This window comes from Budorcas taxicolor, chromosome 18 (assembly GCF_023091745.1).
Source record: "Budorcas taxicolor isolate Tak-1 chromosome 18, Takin1.1, whole genome shotgun sequence".
Classification (NCBI taxonomy): Eukaryota; Metazoa; Chordata; class Mammalia; order Artiodactyla; family Bovidae; genus Budorcas; species Budorcas taxicolor.
Genome location: NC_068927.1, coordinates 6,758,764 through 6,774,127, shown reverse-complemented (window position 1 = coordinate 6,774,127; position 15,364 = coordinate 6,758,764). Strand labels below are relative to the sequence as shown.

General features: G+C 50.6%; 1 protein-coding gene across 1 annotated transcript in view; it reads right to left on the bottom strand.

Moving 5' to 3' along the window:
* The window catches only part of VAT1L (vesicle amine transport 1 like), a 168,576-nt gene extending 153,498 nt beyond the window's left edge, over positions 1-15,078 (bottom strand). Inside the window, exon 1 of the mRNA XM_052656618.1 lies at positions 14,846-15,078. Within this exon, the coding sequence (XP_052512578.1) occupies positions 14,846-15,078 (233 nt within the window). The remainder of the gene's footprint in view (positions 1-14,845) is intronic.
* Between the last annotated feature and the right edge of the window lie 286 nt (positions 15,079-15,364).

Sequence of the window (15,364 nt, the reverse complement as noted above, 5' to 3'; positions counted from 1 at the left end):
ACTACAGTGACGATGGCACCTCTGCTTCCCAAGAGTTCGGAGACCAACAAATTAAGTGCCTTCACAGCATGGCAGTTCCCCTGCAGGCCGCAGGACGCAGGTCATGGCTAGCACAGGCCGGGCAGCTACAGTCCACCACGCAGCAGTCGTGCAGGCCCTACGGCGAAGCGCCACTCAGGTGTGGCTGCGCCCTCTGCTCCTGTTCTCCCGAGCTCTCCAGCGTCATCCCACCTCTCCATGGAAGGGAGACGGTATCACCGGACAGTGCAAACTGCTTCCTGCCTGACCTCTCACTGGAGCCCCAGAGGGGCTGGGAAGAGGGCTTCCCCAGAGAAACGCTCCATTTTTGCCTCAACATGACGGTTATCTCCTGTCACTGATCCTGATAAAAGCTTTGCTCCATGAAACAGTTATGTCAGTAGGAAAACAAGTAGGGTAAGACTAGAACAACACAGTCCAATAGAACATTCTACAATGGCGAAAATATTCTGTGTGTGTTCTGTTCAATATGGCAGCCACTAGCCATGTGTGATTACCGAATGCTTGAAATGTGGGTCGTGTGGGTGAGGAACTGGATGTTTAATTTTAATCAGTATTTAAATTTAATTAACCTTTATTAGAGACATGCAAATCAAAACTATCAAGCCTGTCAGAGTGGCCACCATTAAAAAGCAACAAGCACCGGAGAGGGGATTGAGAAGGGAACCCTCTCATGCTGTTTGCTGGGAATGTAAATTGGTGCGGCCCCTATGGAAAATAGTCTGGAAGTTCCTTAAAAATCTAAAAACAGAACTACCATATGATCCAGCAATCCCACTCCTGGGCATATACACGGAAAAGAGGAAAAATCTAATTTAAGAAGATGCATGTACCATAGTGTTCACTGAGATTCACAACAGCAAAGCTTTGGAAGCAATGTAAGTGTCCACCAGCAGATGAATGGACAAAGAGGATGCGGTACAGATATACGATGGAGTATCACTCAGCCACAGAAAAGAATGAAATAATGGCGTTTGCAGCAACACAATGGGCTTAGAGATTACCAGCCAAGTGAAGTAAGTCAGACAGAGAAAGACCGATACCACATGAGATCACTTATATGTGGACTCTAAAATATGAGACAAATAAACTTATTAACGAAACAGGAGACCCACAGACAGAAAACAAACTGCTGGATGCCAAAGGGGAAGGGGGTGAGGGAGGGACAGGTCCGGAGTTTGGCATTAGCACATACAAACTACTGTTTACGAACTAGAGAAGTGACACGATCCTACTCGAGAGCAAGGGAACTGTATTCAATATTCTGTAATAAACCAAAACGGAAGGATTTCTCTGGTAGTTCAGTAGCTAAGAATCCGCCTGCCAATGCAGGGAACATGGGTTCAGTCCCTGGTCCGGGAAGATTCCATGTGCTCCCGGGCAGCTCAGCCTGTGTGACACAAATCCTGAGCCTGTGCTCTGGAGCCAGGGAACTGCAGCCACTGAGCCCACGTGCAGCAACTCCCAAAGCCCGTGTACCTAAAGCCCGTGCTCCACAGCAAGAGAAGCCTCTGCAGTGAGAGGCCTGAGCTCCACAAGCAGAGAGGAGCCCCCCTCGCTGCAACTACAGAAAGTCTGCACGCAGCAACGAAGACCCAGTGCAGCCAAAAATAAAATAACTTCTAGAACCATAATGGAAAAAATATGAAAAAGAACATATATATATATATATATGCAAGACTGAACTGTGTTGCTGTATATCAGAAACTAATAACATTGTAAATCAACTAAACTTCAGTAAAAAATTGAATTAGCTTAAGAAAGAGACAGTAGCAACATCACTACCCTGCTGTCTTCCTGGTGGACTACGCACAACTCGAAGGGGGAGTCTCCCTTAAAATCCATCTTTCGATGTTCACAGCTTAGCCCAGGGCACAGTCTAGCCTTGCCAACAAAGATTCCTCTGCTGAAGGTGTTAAGTAGGAAAATACCGAGGCGTGATTCAAGCTCTTTCCTTCCTCCTGCTAAAGGGAGTTACTAGTTGGCAGCCTTGTCAGTAGTCAGGGTAAAACTGAGAAGATCAAAGACCTGCTTGATTGATGTGCTTTGGGAAGAGCAAATATTTATCCTAGAAGATAAAAGAAGAGATGTGAAAGGTGAGCAAAGATAGATGCAAAAGACAGAGAGAGTGAGGGCAGGGTTGGAGAGTCTGGGAGAGTTTGAAGAGCACGGGGAGAGAGTTTGGAGGGAGAGGAGGCACTGGGGGAGGCGGAGGATGTCTAAATGGGATGAGAAAGTTTCTAGATGTTTCCTCTGCAGCACGAATAGTTCCAGCTTTGGCATTTTCTAAAGGACTTGATAGAACTTGACAGTGCGTCTCAGTTATATTGAAAAATTGGGTTTCTACTCAAGAGTGAATCATCCCAGCTAGATGTGGGCTACAAAAGGGAAAACAGAATAGGAACAGGAATAAAACTGTTAAAAGAGCAAAAGGAAGGGTGTCCTGTAAGCACCATAGGCTGAGGGCAGAGACGGGCTTCAAGCTGGTGAGAGGCAAATTTGCCTCTGCATTTATTTCCTAGGAAGGAGCAGTCCCAGGCATGGACCAGCTCCTCTGTGATCAGAGAGAACGGTTCTCCAGGATCTGAAAGCAGATAAACCTGAACAGAATGTTTTGGGAAGGGTAGGGGGGGCACGATTTTAGCTGTATTACACATCCCAGGTTCTGGCTGCAGAAACACTGAGTCACAGCTTATCACAAGGTCCCCAGTCGGAACAATTTTAGTCAGTTTAGCTGGAGGATAAAGAGAATCCAATTACGAAATCATTGAGACCAGTCGTAGGAACGATGGATTTAATAGCTCCCCATTAGCTGATTGAACTAGGGATAGCATAGATAAATGAAAAGCAATTCTTTCTGATCTTAGGGATTTTTTTTTTTTTTAAGTCTGTTACTTGATGGATAGTCTGTTTTAAGAAGATGTGTCTGCATCGGGAGGGCGGGGAGAGGGCTTTGCAGTTTGCAAGCTTCATCAGAGCTTACTGTAGAATTTAGACTGAGCCACTGGGGTTGTCCCACTATGTATCTATTTGCATGAAGAGCAGATAAGCCTGGGAAAGAAGAGAAACACTCATGCTAAGGGAAATGCGAGTTGGAGAATAGGAGCCAAATGAAGAAGCCTATGGTAATGCAAGCGGGAAGCTTGACTCTGAATGTGGGCTTCGGTACAACTCAGATTGCCCTTCAACTTCAAGGGCTTGTGACGAGTGGGTATAAAGTAAGTGAAGAAAACCCTGGCTCAAATCCCAGCTCTTTGTCTCATGAGTTTTGTCATCTTTAGCAAGTTCTTTATTTCTCTGATCCTTTCCCTTCATCAGAAAATGGTTGGTATCACGCTAAGTCGCTTCAGTTGTGTCAGACTCTTTGCGACCCCATGGAGGCTCCTCTGTCCATGGGATTCTCCAGGCAAGAATACTGGAGTGGGTTGCCATGCCCTCCTCCAGGGGATCTTCCTGACCTGGGGATTGAACTGACATCTCTTGCGTCTCCTGCTTTGGCAGGCGGGTTCTTTACCACCAGTACCACCTGGGAAGTTTCTATAAAACCCTTAATGTGGTGCTGTGAGAAATCACTTGGTAAAGGTCTTTGTGATAATAACAATGATAAACAATGAATGATGAGAGTGTCATTATTATTAGCTCCAAACAGCAGAAACATTGATAAGGAGGGTGGCACATGCTGCTTTAGGGCCTGTACTGGGGAGAAAGGGGGCCGCATTCTCAGCAGAAGGCCAGGCTCCACCCGGGATGGAGAAGAAATGGGAAACACACTGGGTGGCTTCAGTGTGCTGGGAGGAGCAGAGCAGGGCAACGGGAGATGGTTACAATCAAGGGGAACCAGAACTGTGTTCTGAGAGTCCAGGCCACAGCAGCTAAGATACCCTGGCAACGATGTGGGAGGCATTGAAGGTGGGGGTCCTGATCCTACTAAGGAAGGTCAGAACAGAGTCAAAGACATACCACTTGTTCTAAAAGGTTATTTTCCCCCCAATAGTTTGAAATATTTATTCACTTATTTTCCAGTTGTACTGAGCTGTATTTGACACACTGTATTAATTTAAGGTATACAGCATAATGATTTGATGTGTGCATATCTTACACAAGGATTATCACAACACTGTTTACTTTAGGGAAACGTTTGAACAGCCAGGCTGGTGGACCCTCGGGTCCCCAGGTGTGCAAATGTTGCAGGGACACTTGAGTTAGTGCTCTTGGAGTAACCCTTGCCAGAAGCAGCACACTGGGCTCTTGGAGAGAGCCCTGGCTGCAGCCCCCAGTGCAGCCGCCTGACAGTGAGGAGGAAACCACAGAGCATCTTGAGAAGTTCGAGACCCACATCTCCCCGCCTCTGGGGAGTGGTTATGAGAGGGCTCACGAAGCGATCTTCTGGCTTCAAGAGACCAAACTGTGTCAAGGAGAAGTAAAACTCCCCCAAAACACAGCTCCTTTGGTATTCTTTCAAATCCCCATTCAAAGACCTGTATGCTGGAGGGAGGGAGACTCAGAGAAAGCTAAGATGACACAGGAGAGCACAAAGGAACACGGGCTCGGACGGGCCACTGTTTGTATTAGGAAAGTCACATTTACAAGTGACATAGCCGCTGCTGCCGAAATGTACACCCAACACTCTGGGTAACACAATCACTCACTCCCCCAAACGCTGATTGCATGCCTACTGTTACAGAAGCACCAGGCATGGTGTTCATCAGTTAGAGGAGAACAGAGAAAGCTTCTGGAATGTCCAAGATGACCAGAGATTCAAAAGACAATGGGCCTCAAAGTTGACATTATATATGTTATTTAATATGATTCAATGACTCAGTGCTGAGGGATGTCAAGTCCCAAGAGAGGGCATGGAGCTGCCTTCCTTCCCCAGTGCCCCCTCTGATTCTTCACTTTTTTCTGGACAAAGAAGCATCGCCTATCCACCATGATGGCTACCATTCTGATCAGTCCAGTGTTTCTTACCTACCTGCGTCATCTGATAACTGCCTTCCATTCCACTTACAGCATCTATCCCACATTCACCCCCCCCCCCCCCACACACACACACACACACACACGCACGCGCGCGCGCATGCTTCATGAGTTCCTGGCCCGGCTGTTGATCACAGTGCTCCCTTCCTTTAGGTCAGAACAGGCGGGCGTGAGACACCAACGTGGCCAGTCATTATGCCTTACTCCCTCGTGCCAGACAGAGAGAGACCCAAGGGCTGGTATGTGATTTATGAGGGGCCAATTAGATCCCTTCCCTGACGTATGAAAACTGGGAGAAGAAAGTCCTCTGCATCAGGGCTTGCTAAACTCTCAGGAGGCAGCTGCGGTGAAAGGCCTCCATCTTTCCAGGTCTCGGGAAGGCAGCTGATCGCAGTAACCCACGAGGAGAGAGAAGACAAGAGAGGGAAGGGGAAGGGAAGCGGAGCGCCGAGGAGCCCAGGGACTAATTCACCAGGGTGAACTTCCTTCAGCGTGGCTGACAGGAAGGACAGAGGGATCGGAGCAGAAGCGACTGGCCTCCCTTCCGAAGGTCCCTGAGCTTGGCCCGGCCCCTGCAGTGCCGCCGGAGCACCTCACGCTGTGGCCCCGCTCACACTCCTGTTGCCTCGGGAATGCACCGGGATGTCCGTGTTTACGTCATGCCGTGGTGGCACAGCCTGTCCGGGCTACGTTTTTTTTTTTTAATCTGACGGCATTTGGTCTCAGTTGCGGTGGGATCTCCTAGTTATGACATGTGGATCTCAAGTTACTTTGCGATCTAGTTCCCCGACCAGGGATCAAACCCAGGCTGCCTGCATTGGAAGCTCAGAGTCTTGGCCACCTGGACCTCCAGGGAAGTCCCTCAGCTACTTTTGATTTTAGGGTCTTATACCCTTTAGGGGAGACACGTGGAGTCTGAATAGGGACTCCGTTCAGAAAACTTTATGACTTAAGGAGGGACTTTCTAATATCCTATTTTTTTTCATCTCCTTCCCACCATTAATATATATTAGACACACACTATACAACAAGGACTCCATTCATTCAACAGATGTGAAATGTGCCAACATCATTGCTAAATACTTTAGACGCGATCTAAAATTACCCCATAAGGACTATAATTATACCCATATTACAGCTTAGCAAACTGAGGTTTCAAAAGAGGAAGTCATTTTCCCAAGGTGATAGAGGTTGCTCAAACGATCCAATTCAAGGACTTGACCACATCTGTTTCACTCCAAACATTAACCCTTTTATAATCCCAAAGCATCCTGCCTCCCATCCAGTTTGGATGTTTAGTCAGTGCCAGCCCAAGAAATGAATCATTATCAGTCTTTTCGCAGAAGAGAATTATCCTACAAGGGACTCTGGAGGAGGGGAGAAGTCAGGATTAAGAGGACTCAGTGCTGTAATTTGCAGAGAAGGCAGTGGCTCACATGTTTCTGCCCCCTGGACAGTGCTTAGGAAGGGGCTAAGGCTGAGGGGCCAAGGAGCTGGGGAACAGAATTCCCCCCACAGGCTCTCATTTAGAAAAACATCACGTTCAAAGAGGAAACAGCTCCTCTCACTGGAGCATCTATTTTGTCTCTTGGGCCTCCAAACATTAAACATTAAATTTACTCATTTTAATACCGTGGCTGCAACTGATGTTCTGTGTGAGATCACATACAGAGGAATCAGACTAATTCAAGATTACATGCCTGCCACCCTTTCCTAGGAAGAGCCTCTTCTTGTTTCTAATTAAACGTTTTCTTCTATGACAAATGCCAAGATGCCAAGAAAGGCCTGGACGAAGAAGAAGAAGTGGCAGGAACTTGGGGTCGTGAGGGCGTTCTTCCCCATGCCTGGGTGAGCTTTGTTGTTGGCATGAATGTCAGTGATCTGCCAAAAGGTCATGGGATTTTGGTTCCACTGGATGGGTGCAAACCAGACTCTGGATGCTGGGCCGTTCTGCATGCCCAGCTATCGGAGAAATCTGTGCTGTCACCCACGGATGGGTGTGCAGAGAGTTGGTGTCAGGCTAGCATACATTCACCCTAGCCCATTCCCAACCCTGGGCATAGGACTCAAAAGCCAGCACCCTACTCCAGCTGTGCATGTTGTTGGATGGGAGGTGATCAGGACAGGGCACCGGAGGGTGGGGGTCAAGTCCAGTAACAAAGGAAGGGAAATAACTGACTCACTATGTGCAAGGAGCAGTGAGGACGGTCAGAGACCCTCAGCCGGTCTTCACGGTAACACCGAAGAGAGGGTGTTCTTCTTACCAAGGGGAGGCTACAGGCAAGGTGTCGGTGGTGTCTGCTCACCATCACCCAGCCATGGTGAGGCAGGATTAGAGTCTGAACTCAGATCTGTTGTAGGTCCTTACTCTTCCCATTTCATCTCTGAGTCCCTTTTTCCTTACCTAGAAATTAAGGATGACAGCCTCATGGGTGAGGGTCGGATGGGAAATGACAAGGATGATAGGCTTTGTTGCTGCAAAGATGCTGCCGGTGGAGGGAGGGTGAACTTGAGTCCTCACTCCCGTTGCCCACCGTGAGTCCCCTGCCTTTGGCTTCCATCTAATGAAGATCAGGCTGCTGTTTATGGGAACCTGCTCTGTGTCAGACGTCCAATAAGATGTTCTGTGTCTCCTCTTTCTATGAAGTAGAAGAAACTCCGATCCTTGGCTTCCTTTCTTCCTCAAAGTGCTGGGGAGACGGGAAGTCCATTCTGTTATCGGGTCAGAGCAGACATTGTCACCATCACCAGCCCTCCCCGGGGAGGACACAGTTAACGGAAGAATGCAAACTCGGATGGACAAGAAAGACCCCTCAGGCAGCGCCTCCACCTTCTCATCCCCAAATGGGGCTCAGTGTGAGTCTGGAGAGTCAGCCTTTCCCATCAAATCCTGATGGCCCGTCCAGCACAGAGCACTTTATTCCAGTCTCTGGCACAGAGTGGCTCCCAGCTCGGGTACTGGGGCCCTCCAAACAATTTCTCGGTTTTACAAACATCGGCGGTGCTTAACCTCGCACAGTCCACTTATTTATTTCAATAAACACAGAGAAGAAAGAGCATTGTTGCTGTTCAATCGCTCAGTCGTGTCCGACTCTTTATGACCCCACTGACTGCAGCACGCCAGGATTCCCTGTCCTCCACTATCTCCCAGAGCTTGCTCAAACTCATTGCATTCAGTGGGTGATGCCATCCAACCATCTCATCCTCTGTCGCCCCCCTCCTTCTCCTGCCTTCAATCTTTCCCAGCACCAGGGTCTTTTGCAGTGAGTTGGCCCTTTGCAACTTGACCTCATACCCTCCACTTATTTATTCGGATAGACACAGGGAAGAGCATATTGGCCATATTTCACTGGCTTGACCTTTCATGCTGTGTTGTTTGACATACCCTGCACTCAAGTTGCTGGTGTGGCCACGGACCAGTGGAGGAAATGTGGCCGAGGAAGGAACTTCAACGTCTTGAGTGGTGATCACGTTTAATCAGCACGGGTATTCTGGGCCAACCGTAGTAATGTGATTCTAAGTGGATCCCAAAAGCACTCCAGACCCCAGAAATGGCGAGGAAGTGGATGCGGCTCAGAACCACGATGGCCGCTTTGGGAGGCAAGATGACAGCATGCAGCTTGAAATATACCTATATACACTTGTTTACTTTTGATCATTCTTGGCCCGCTGGGGCTTTGTGGCCGCTCACGGGCCTTCTCTCGTCCTGGCTCCCGGCTGCTCATTGCAGTGGCTTCTCTGGTTGCAGAGCACAGGCTCCAGAAAACAGGTTCCCCACTGCGGGGCATGGACTTAGCTGCTCCACCGCATGTAGGATCTTCCCGGAGCAGAGACTGCACTGGTGTTCCCTGCACGGCAACATGGAGTCTCAACCGCTGGACCACCAGGGAAGCCCCATCAGGCGGTTCTGAGTGTGATCAGCTATGCTTCAAGTCAGTCCAGTGCCTCGCATTTCTCTGTGTTTCCAACGCCAGTCTTTGGGTCTGTCCGCCTCTCTGAGTCTCTTGGTCTTTTTTCTGTCTCTGTCTGTCTGTTCTCTCTCTCTACTCTGCGTGTTTGCCACTGTGTCCCTCAGATCACAGAGTCCAGAGCAAGGCAGACTTGGATTTTTATGTCGCTTGTCCACCTAAAATTTGCAATCTTAGCATACCTCTGAATGCCAAGTCCCCCATCTTTAAAATGGAGACTGTAACACCGATGTTGTTGGTGCTGTTGAGTGGTCACTAGGATAAAATAACGCAAAGCATACAGCAGGCAACTCAGTGGCTGCCTCGTCCCCAGCGGCCAACGGATGGGCTCCCAGCCCATCTCCAGTGCACCTGACCTTCATGATGTATCAGGGTCCCACCAATCTCTTGGCTTTCCTCTAGCGCGGCCCGCCCTCGGCCCATTTGCAGATCAGCCAGTGGAGCCATGACTGGCTGCAACTATTTTTCATCCAGTTGGTCTCATTCCAGCAGCTTCACGTGGCCTCTTGCTGTAAATCAGTCTGGGAAAATAAACGTCCCCAGTCCATTAGAGCCTTTCCACCACAAGCCAATCTGGGCTGCAAAACAGACAGGCTTGTTAATGGCCACTTAAGTAGTTTCCTGCAGCCCAGTCTGGGGACCCTCAGCCTCAAATCCTCCTAGATCTGTCCAAGAGAAGCACCACTGTGGCAAGACCCCTGGGAGCAAAGGCGTAGACAGGACCCTGAGCAATTGCTGGGGACTGGGGGAGGAGAGACCACAAACCCTGCTTTGTCTAGAAAAGTCCCAGTTTGTCCCTGCTGTCCCAGAGCAGTTATTAACAGTGTCCCTTTCATTCTCCAAAGAGTGCTGGTATGATAACCTATAAGGGGAACCTGTGGAAACCAAGAAAGCAGTTTGAACAATAGCATCTAGCATTTGTTGGCCTCTTGCTCTGTGTCAGGCATCACCACAAAGGTCCGGATGCACCGTGTTATTGAAACCCCCTACAACACTCTACACTTGTTGTTCAGTTGTTAAGTTGCGTCTGACTCTTCGCAACCCCGTGGACTACAGCACGCCAGGCTCCCCTGTCCTTCACTGTCTCCCAAGTTAGCTCAAATTCATGTCCATTGACTCAGTGATGCTGTCTAACCGTCTCATCCTTGGCCACCCTCCTCTCCTTTTGCCTTCAGTCTTTCCCAGCATCAGAGTTTTTGCCAATGAGTCAGCTCTTGGCATCAGGTGGCCAAAGTACTGGAGCTTCAGTACCAGTCCTTCCAATGAAGTCCTTCAAGGTTGATCTTGAGGAATGACTGGCTTGGCTCTGAAGGGTGGTGCTATTATTATTTCCATTCTATAGACCGGGAAGCCCACGTTTAGAGCGGTAAGCGACGGGGTCAAGGTCAGCCAGTGTAGAGGACACTGTTCGCGCCTCACGCAGATCTCTTTCACCAGGCAGCGCACCCGTCCCCCAGCTGGCTGTCAGAGCTCAGAGCAGCCCTGTTCCTCCTTCCATGAGTTACAGAGGCTCCACACCCCCACTCAGGAAGCAGCCCAGAGCCCATCACCGACCGATGACAGGGTGGGGGGTCCAGAGGGCTCCCCCAACTGCTACAAGGTCAGATTGACTCTGTGGTACAACTTGTGTCTAGAACTCCTGGAGGGATCCAGCTGAGACCAACCCTGGCTTCACTCCTTCCCTTGCCCTATCCTGCTCCCCTTCTCCTGAAAGGACACCCCCCCACGCACCATCAACCTCTTCAAACAGCATTCCTGTCCCAGGCTGTGCCTCCAGGGGACCAGTCCTAGGACAGCTGGTTAGCAGGGGGCTGAGCTAGGCTCACGTCTAGGAAGGGCTCACTCTCCATCACTAAGCAGATGAGATGCAACACTGCCTGTATTATGACATACATGATTAGAAGGATGGCCTCCAAGTCATCAAGTTGCCAGCAGATGTCTCATACAGGCATCAGTGTGACAACAGGCACAACAACCACTGTTTGTTGTCGTTCAGTTGCTGAGTCGTGTCCGACTCTTTGCGACCCCATGGACTGCAGCATGCCAGGCTTCCCTGTCCTTCACCATCTGCCGGAGTACGCTCAAACTTATGTCCGTTGAGTCAGTGATGCGATTTAACCACCTCATCCTCTGTCGCCCCCTTTCTTCCCTTGCCCTCAATACTTCCCAGCATCAGGATCTTTACCGGTGAGTTGGCTCAATGCATCAAGTGGCCAAAGGATTGGAGCTTCAGCTTTAGCATCAGTCCTTCCAATGAATATTCAGGGTTGATTTCCTTTAGGATTGACTGGTCTGATCTCCTTGGTGTTCAAGGGACGCTCAAGAGTCATCTCCAACACCACAGTTCTTGCTGCTAACCTTGAGGCCATCTCTTTCTTGCATCTGAACCTCTGAACACTATAGTGTTCATCTTATTAACCCCATTTTGCAGTCGAGGCAGGAGAAGTTAAGAGAGATGCTCACCAAGGTTACACAGATCTGTCTTTCTCCAAAGGCCACACGCTTTTTTCCACTTGGCCAGTTAAATCACTTGCTATGCAAATTGTTCACTGAATGGCTGGTGAAATGGGTTCCCCATAAACAATGATGTTCTGGTAACAATTCAGATGGAAGACTGGGCTACCCTTCCCACCCTGTACGGCCCGCAGTGGTTCTTTCTGAGCCGTGTTTAACCATCAAGCTTTCACTTTAGGGAGAAAGCTGGATTACTCTGGGGACAGCCAGAGAACGTTTCCTTAAGCCAGACATAAACAGATTAAAAGGGCTTCCCGGGTGGCACATAAAGAACCTGCCTGCCGATGCAGGAGACATAAGAGATGTGGGCTCCATCCCTGGGTCAGGAAGGTCCCCTGGAGGAGGGCGTGGCAACCCACTCCAGTATTCTTGCCTGGAGAATCCCATGGACAGAGGGGCCTCAGTGTGGGCTACAGTCCATGGGGTTGCAAAGAGTCAGACACAAGCGATAGCACCCGTGCAAACAGATCAAAGCCACACTCCCCGAAGAAAGGGAAGAGAACAAGGCTATGTGTCAAAGGCCAGAGGCGCAAACCACATCCCTTCTGGCTTTTCAACAGAGGGAGACAAAATAAGAGGAGACGAGCTGCGCTTTAAGGAGAAATAAACTAGGATTCACACCCTAGCTTCATTACCTGTGTGGTGTTTTTAGCAAATTACTCAACATCTCCAAGTCTCAGTTTGCTTTACCACAATACCTACTGTGTTAGACCACAGATGAGAGGAGGGAAATGAGATAAAATATGTATCTCCCCCTGCCTTCTCTCTTCCATTTCCACAAAATTTATATGGTAATCAACTTGGACCCTCATTCCAGGTCTGAATGATACTAGTTCAGATGGACTGTGCTTTATTTTCCAGCAAAAAGCAAATCCTATTTGATGATAAAAGGTTTCCATTAAAAATAGAGAACCGAGAGAGAATGGATAAGAGGGGAACCTTCATCCAAGTGGCCATCAGCTGATTCATAAAACCACAGAATGAGTCATCCTGGCTCCCAAGGCTAATCTTACAATCAATGGGCATCTCCGGCCAGCCAATCCTAGCCCAGTGGAGAAAGAAGGGCCCAGGGGGCAATCCTCACAAACCTATTCCAATCCCTCCCTGCAAAACTGATTAACTCTGCTTCCAGCTTGGGTGAAACGAAAATCAACCTGGGCCCTTTGCAGTTCTGTCTTCCCTCCCCCATCCAGCATCATCTCCCACCCCTCATGGCTTGTTGGCTTTCTAAACAACTGGGGCGGGGGGATCTGCGGTGATTCTGCTCAGTGTGTGTGTGTCTGTGTGTGTGTGTGTCTGTGTGTATGTGTGCAGCTCCAACGAAAAACAGGTTTCTGTGTCTGGCTTTGAAAATCAATCTCCCAGCCTTCATCCTGACATTTATTATTTCCAAACCCTTCAGGTCCTCTTGGCATTTATGCAGTAAATGCCAAAAGGCTGGAGAACCCAGGTCTATTTGTCCTGCAGATGACGATCTTTTAACAAAAAAGTAGCTTCAACATTTTTACTCTCTGTATATACACTCTGACAAAGAGTCCTAGAACCCAGTCCTCAATTTGAATGGAGGGTCATAAATCACACACACACACACACGTAATATTTTTGATGGGTGGTTGAGGAAGGAGAATGAATCAATACACAGGTTTAATTTTACTAGGTAGACATACTTCCACCAGCAAGTGAAGAAAAAGAATGACTCAACAATCTCCCTCCAGGCACCTTTCCCCCATCCTTCCATCCAGCAATAACTGAGTCATTCAGCAATAGCATATTCAAGATACACTGGGTGCCAAGCTCTGTGTTGGGCATTGGGAATTTATCAGTGAGCGTATATCAGAGGCACGCTCTGCCTTCTGGATCAGCCAGCTTGGTTCAGCAAGAGTTAACAAGACGGAACTGTATAGGCTCCCCCAGTTGGCCAAAGCCGCCTCTGCCACCCTGAATTCCCTCGGGAGAGGCCCCTGTGTTTAGAGTCAAACTCGCCCAGCCCCCTCTGTGAGAAGTGGGCCAGAGACCAGTGCCTGCCTCTCTCCAGCCACCTTCCAGTCTGAAGAATGAAACCCACACCTGCTCTCAAAGTGGCAAAGCGGAGGGGAAGCTCCTCTGCACTCTTCCTGCCTCTAGACTGTTCCCAGATGCTGAGTTTGGGGGGCTAACCAGGGAGCTGGCTGCTGCTTTTAGGGAGCTGGGTCTGTTGGGGGCTTTAAAGAACGGTGATGGGAAGGGATGGGCCCATCTCACTGTGCTAAGAGCAAGTTCCCCGGGAAAGCTTTCCACGCTGCAGCATACAACTCAGAGCGCTGGTCCAGTGAGCCCTCCGGGGTGAGCCCTCTCCCTGGAACTCCAGGGAAATGACCATGCAGTGATAGCACAAGCGATGTTTAAACACTCCAGGAGGAATCCCAGCCCGGGGAGGGTCTGCCGTCCCCGGGGAGGGGTGGGGACAGGAAGGGTACTAAGCAGTTGGAAGCAGGAGTTACAAGATTCAGCTGTTTTGTTTGCTTGTGCTTTTCCGCTTCAGAGAAACACAGAAGACGCTGGTGGGCAAGAGGGGAATTAAGTAGCAGTGCTGGCCTTACCTCTCACCAGGCTTAAATGCTGGGTACCTAAAATTCTTCCTTCCCAGTTCCTCTCCTGGTGTGAGACCACAAGGAGGGAGTGTACAGCCGTGAGGAAGGACGCATTTCCCCCGCCCTGCTCTCCGACCCCAGCCCCAAAGGGAAAACTGCCTAGAGGTTGAAAAAAATGCCATATCAAATCCTGGCCATGCCGCTTAGCGGCAGCCGGCTGATCTTGGGCAAACCACTCTCTGAGCCCCGGCTGCCGCACCTGTGACAAGCGGACAACGATGATGCCTAACTCTCTGGGTCCCAGGAACTATTAAATAAGATCGCACACGTAAAACTCTTTTAAGAACCGATGGCAGGTGCGCAGTGAGCCGACGGTTATGGTTTTCTAACCATGTTACCATCAAACCTTCCTCTCCTGGCCCCTGAGCTGACCTACTCCACGGAGAGCTCCCGTGGCTCGATCAGCCAGACCCTGAGCGCTGGGCGCCACCGGCCACCCTTCCCCTCCCCGGAGCTCACCGTCTCCTCCGGTCACCCCCAGATCTGGCTTGGGGAGAGCTCCGAGGGCTTGCCTGCCAGCCTCCTTCCCAGCATCGGCGGGCCAAGGGGCGGCGGGAAAGGCTCGGGGAGCCGGCGAGGGCGCGCGGGGGGCCGCCCAGGGAGGCTCTTCCCCTCGGGCAGCGTGCCCGCCGAGGCTCTGCCAGCCGCTCCCCCGGAGCTCTGAGCGTGCACACAGAGAGAGAGAGAAAGAAAGCGAGAAAGGCGCGGATACTGGACCAGGCTTTGACGCGGATCTTGAGCTCGCCGTCCTGCGGCTCGGGCATGGCCTTCCGGGTGACCCGCAGCTTGTTGAGCCCCCCGAAGCCGGCCAGCACCACGGCGCGCATCTCCTGGGCGTCCCCGAGGCGGTGAGAGCCGCCGCCGCCGCCGCCCTCGGCCGGCTCCTTGCCTGCCTCCTTTTCGATCATCTGCTCCGTCTCCTCCGCCTTCTCCACGCCTTCCTTGGCCATGGCGCGCGGGGGCGCGGGGCGCACGGGCTGCGGCGGCTGCGGCGCTGGGGGGCTCGGGGACCCTTGCTCGCAGGTTCCTCCTGTTGAATGCGGGATGCTCGGCGGCGCAATGGCTGCAGCCTCTGCGAGCCGCGCCGCGGTCCACGGCCTCCGCCGTAATCCTCCCAAGAGCCGCGCGCCCCGCCTCGCTGCCCTCCTTTCTGTCCTGCCCGAGCAAAGCCTCAGCTCCCGCTTCTCAGCCAGTTTCACACCAAGCTCTTGATGGCAGAACCCAGAGCCCAGATCT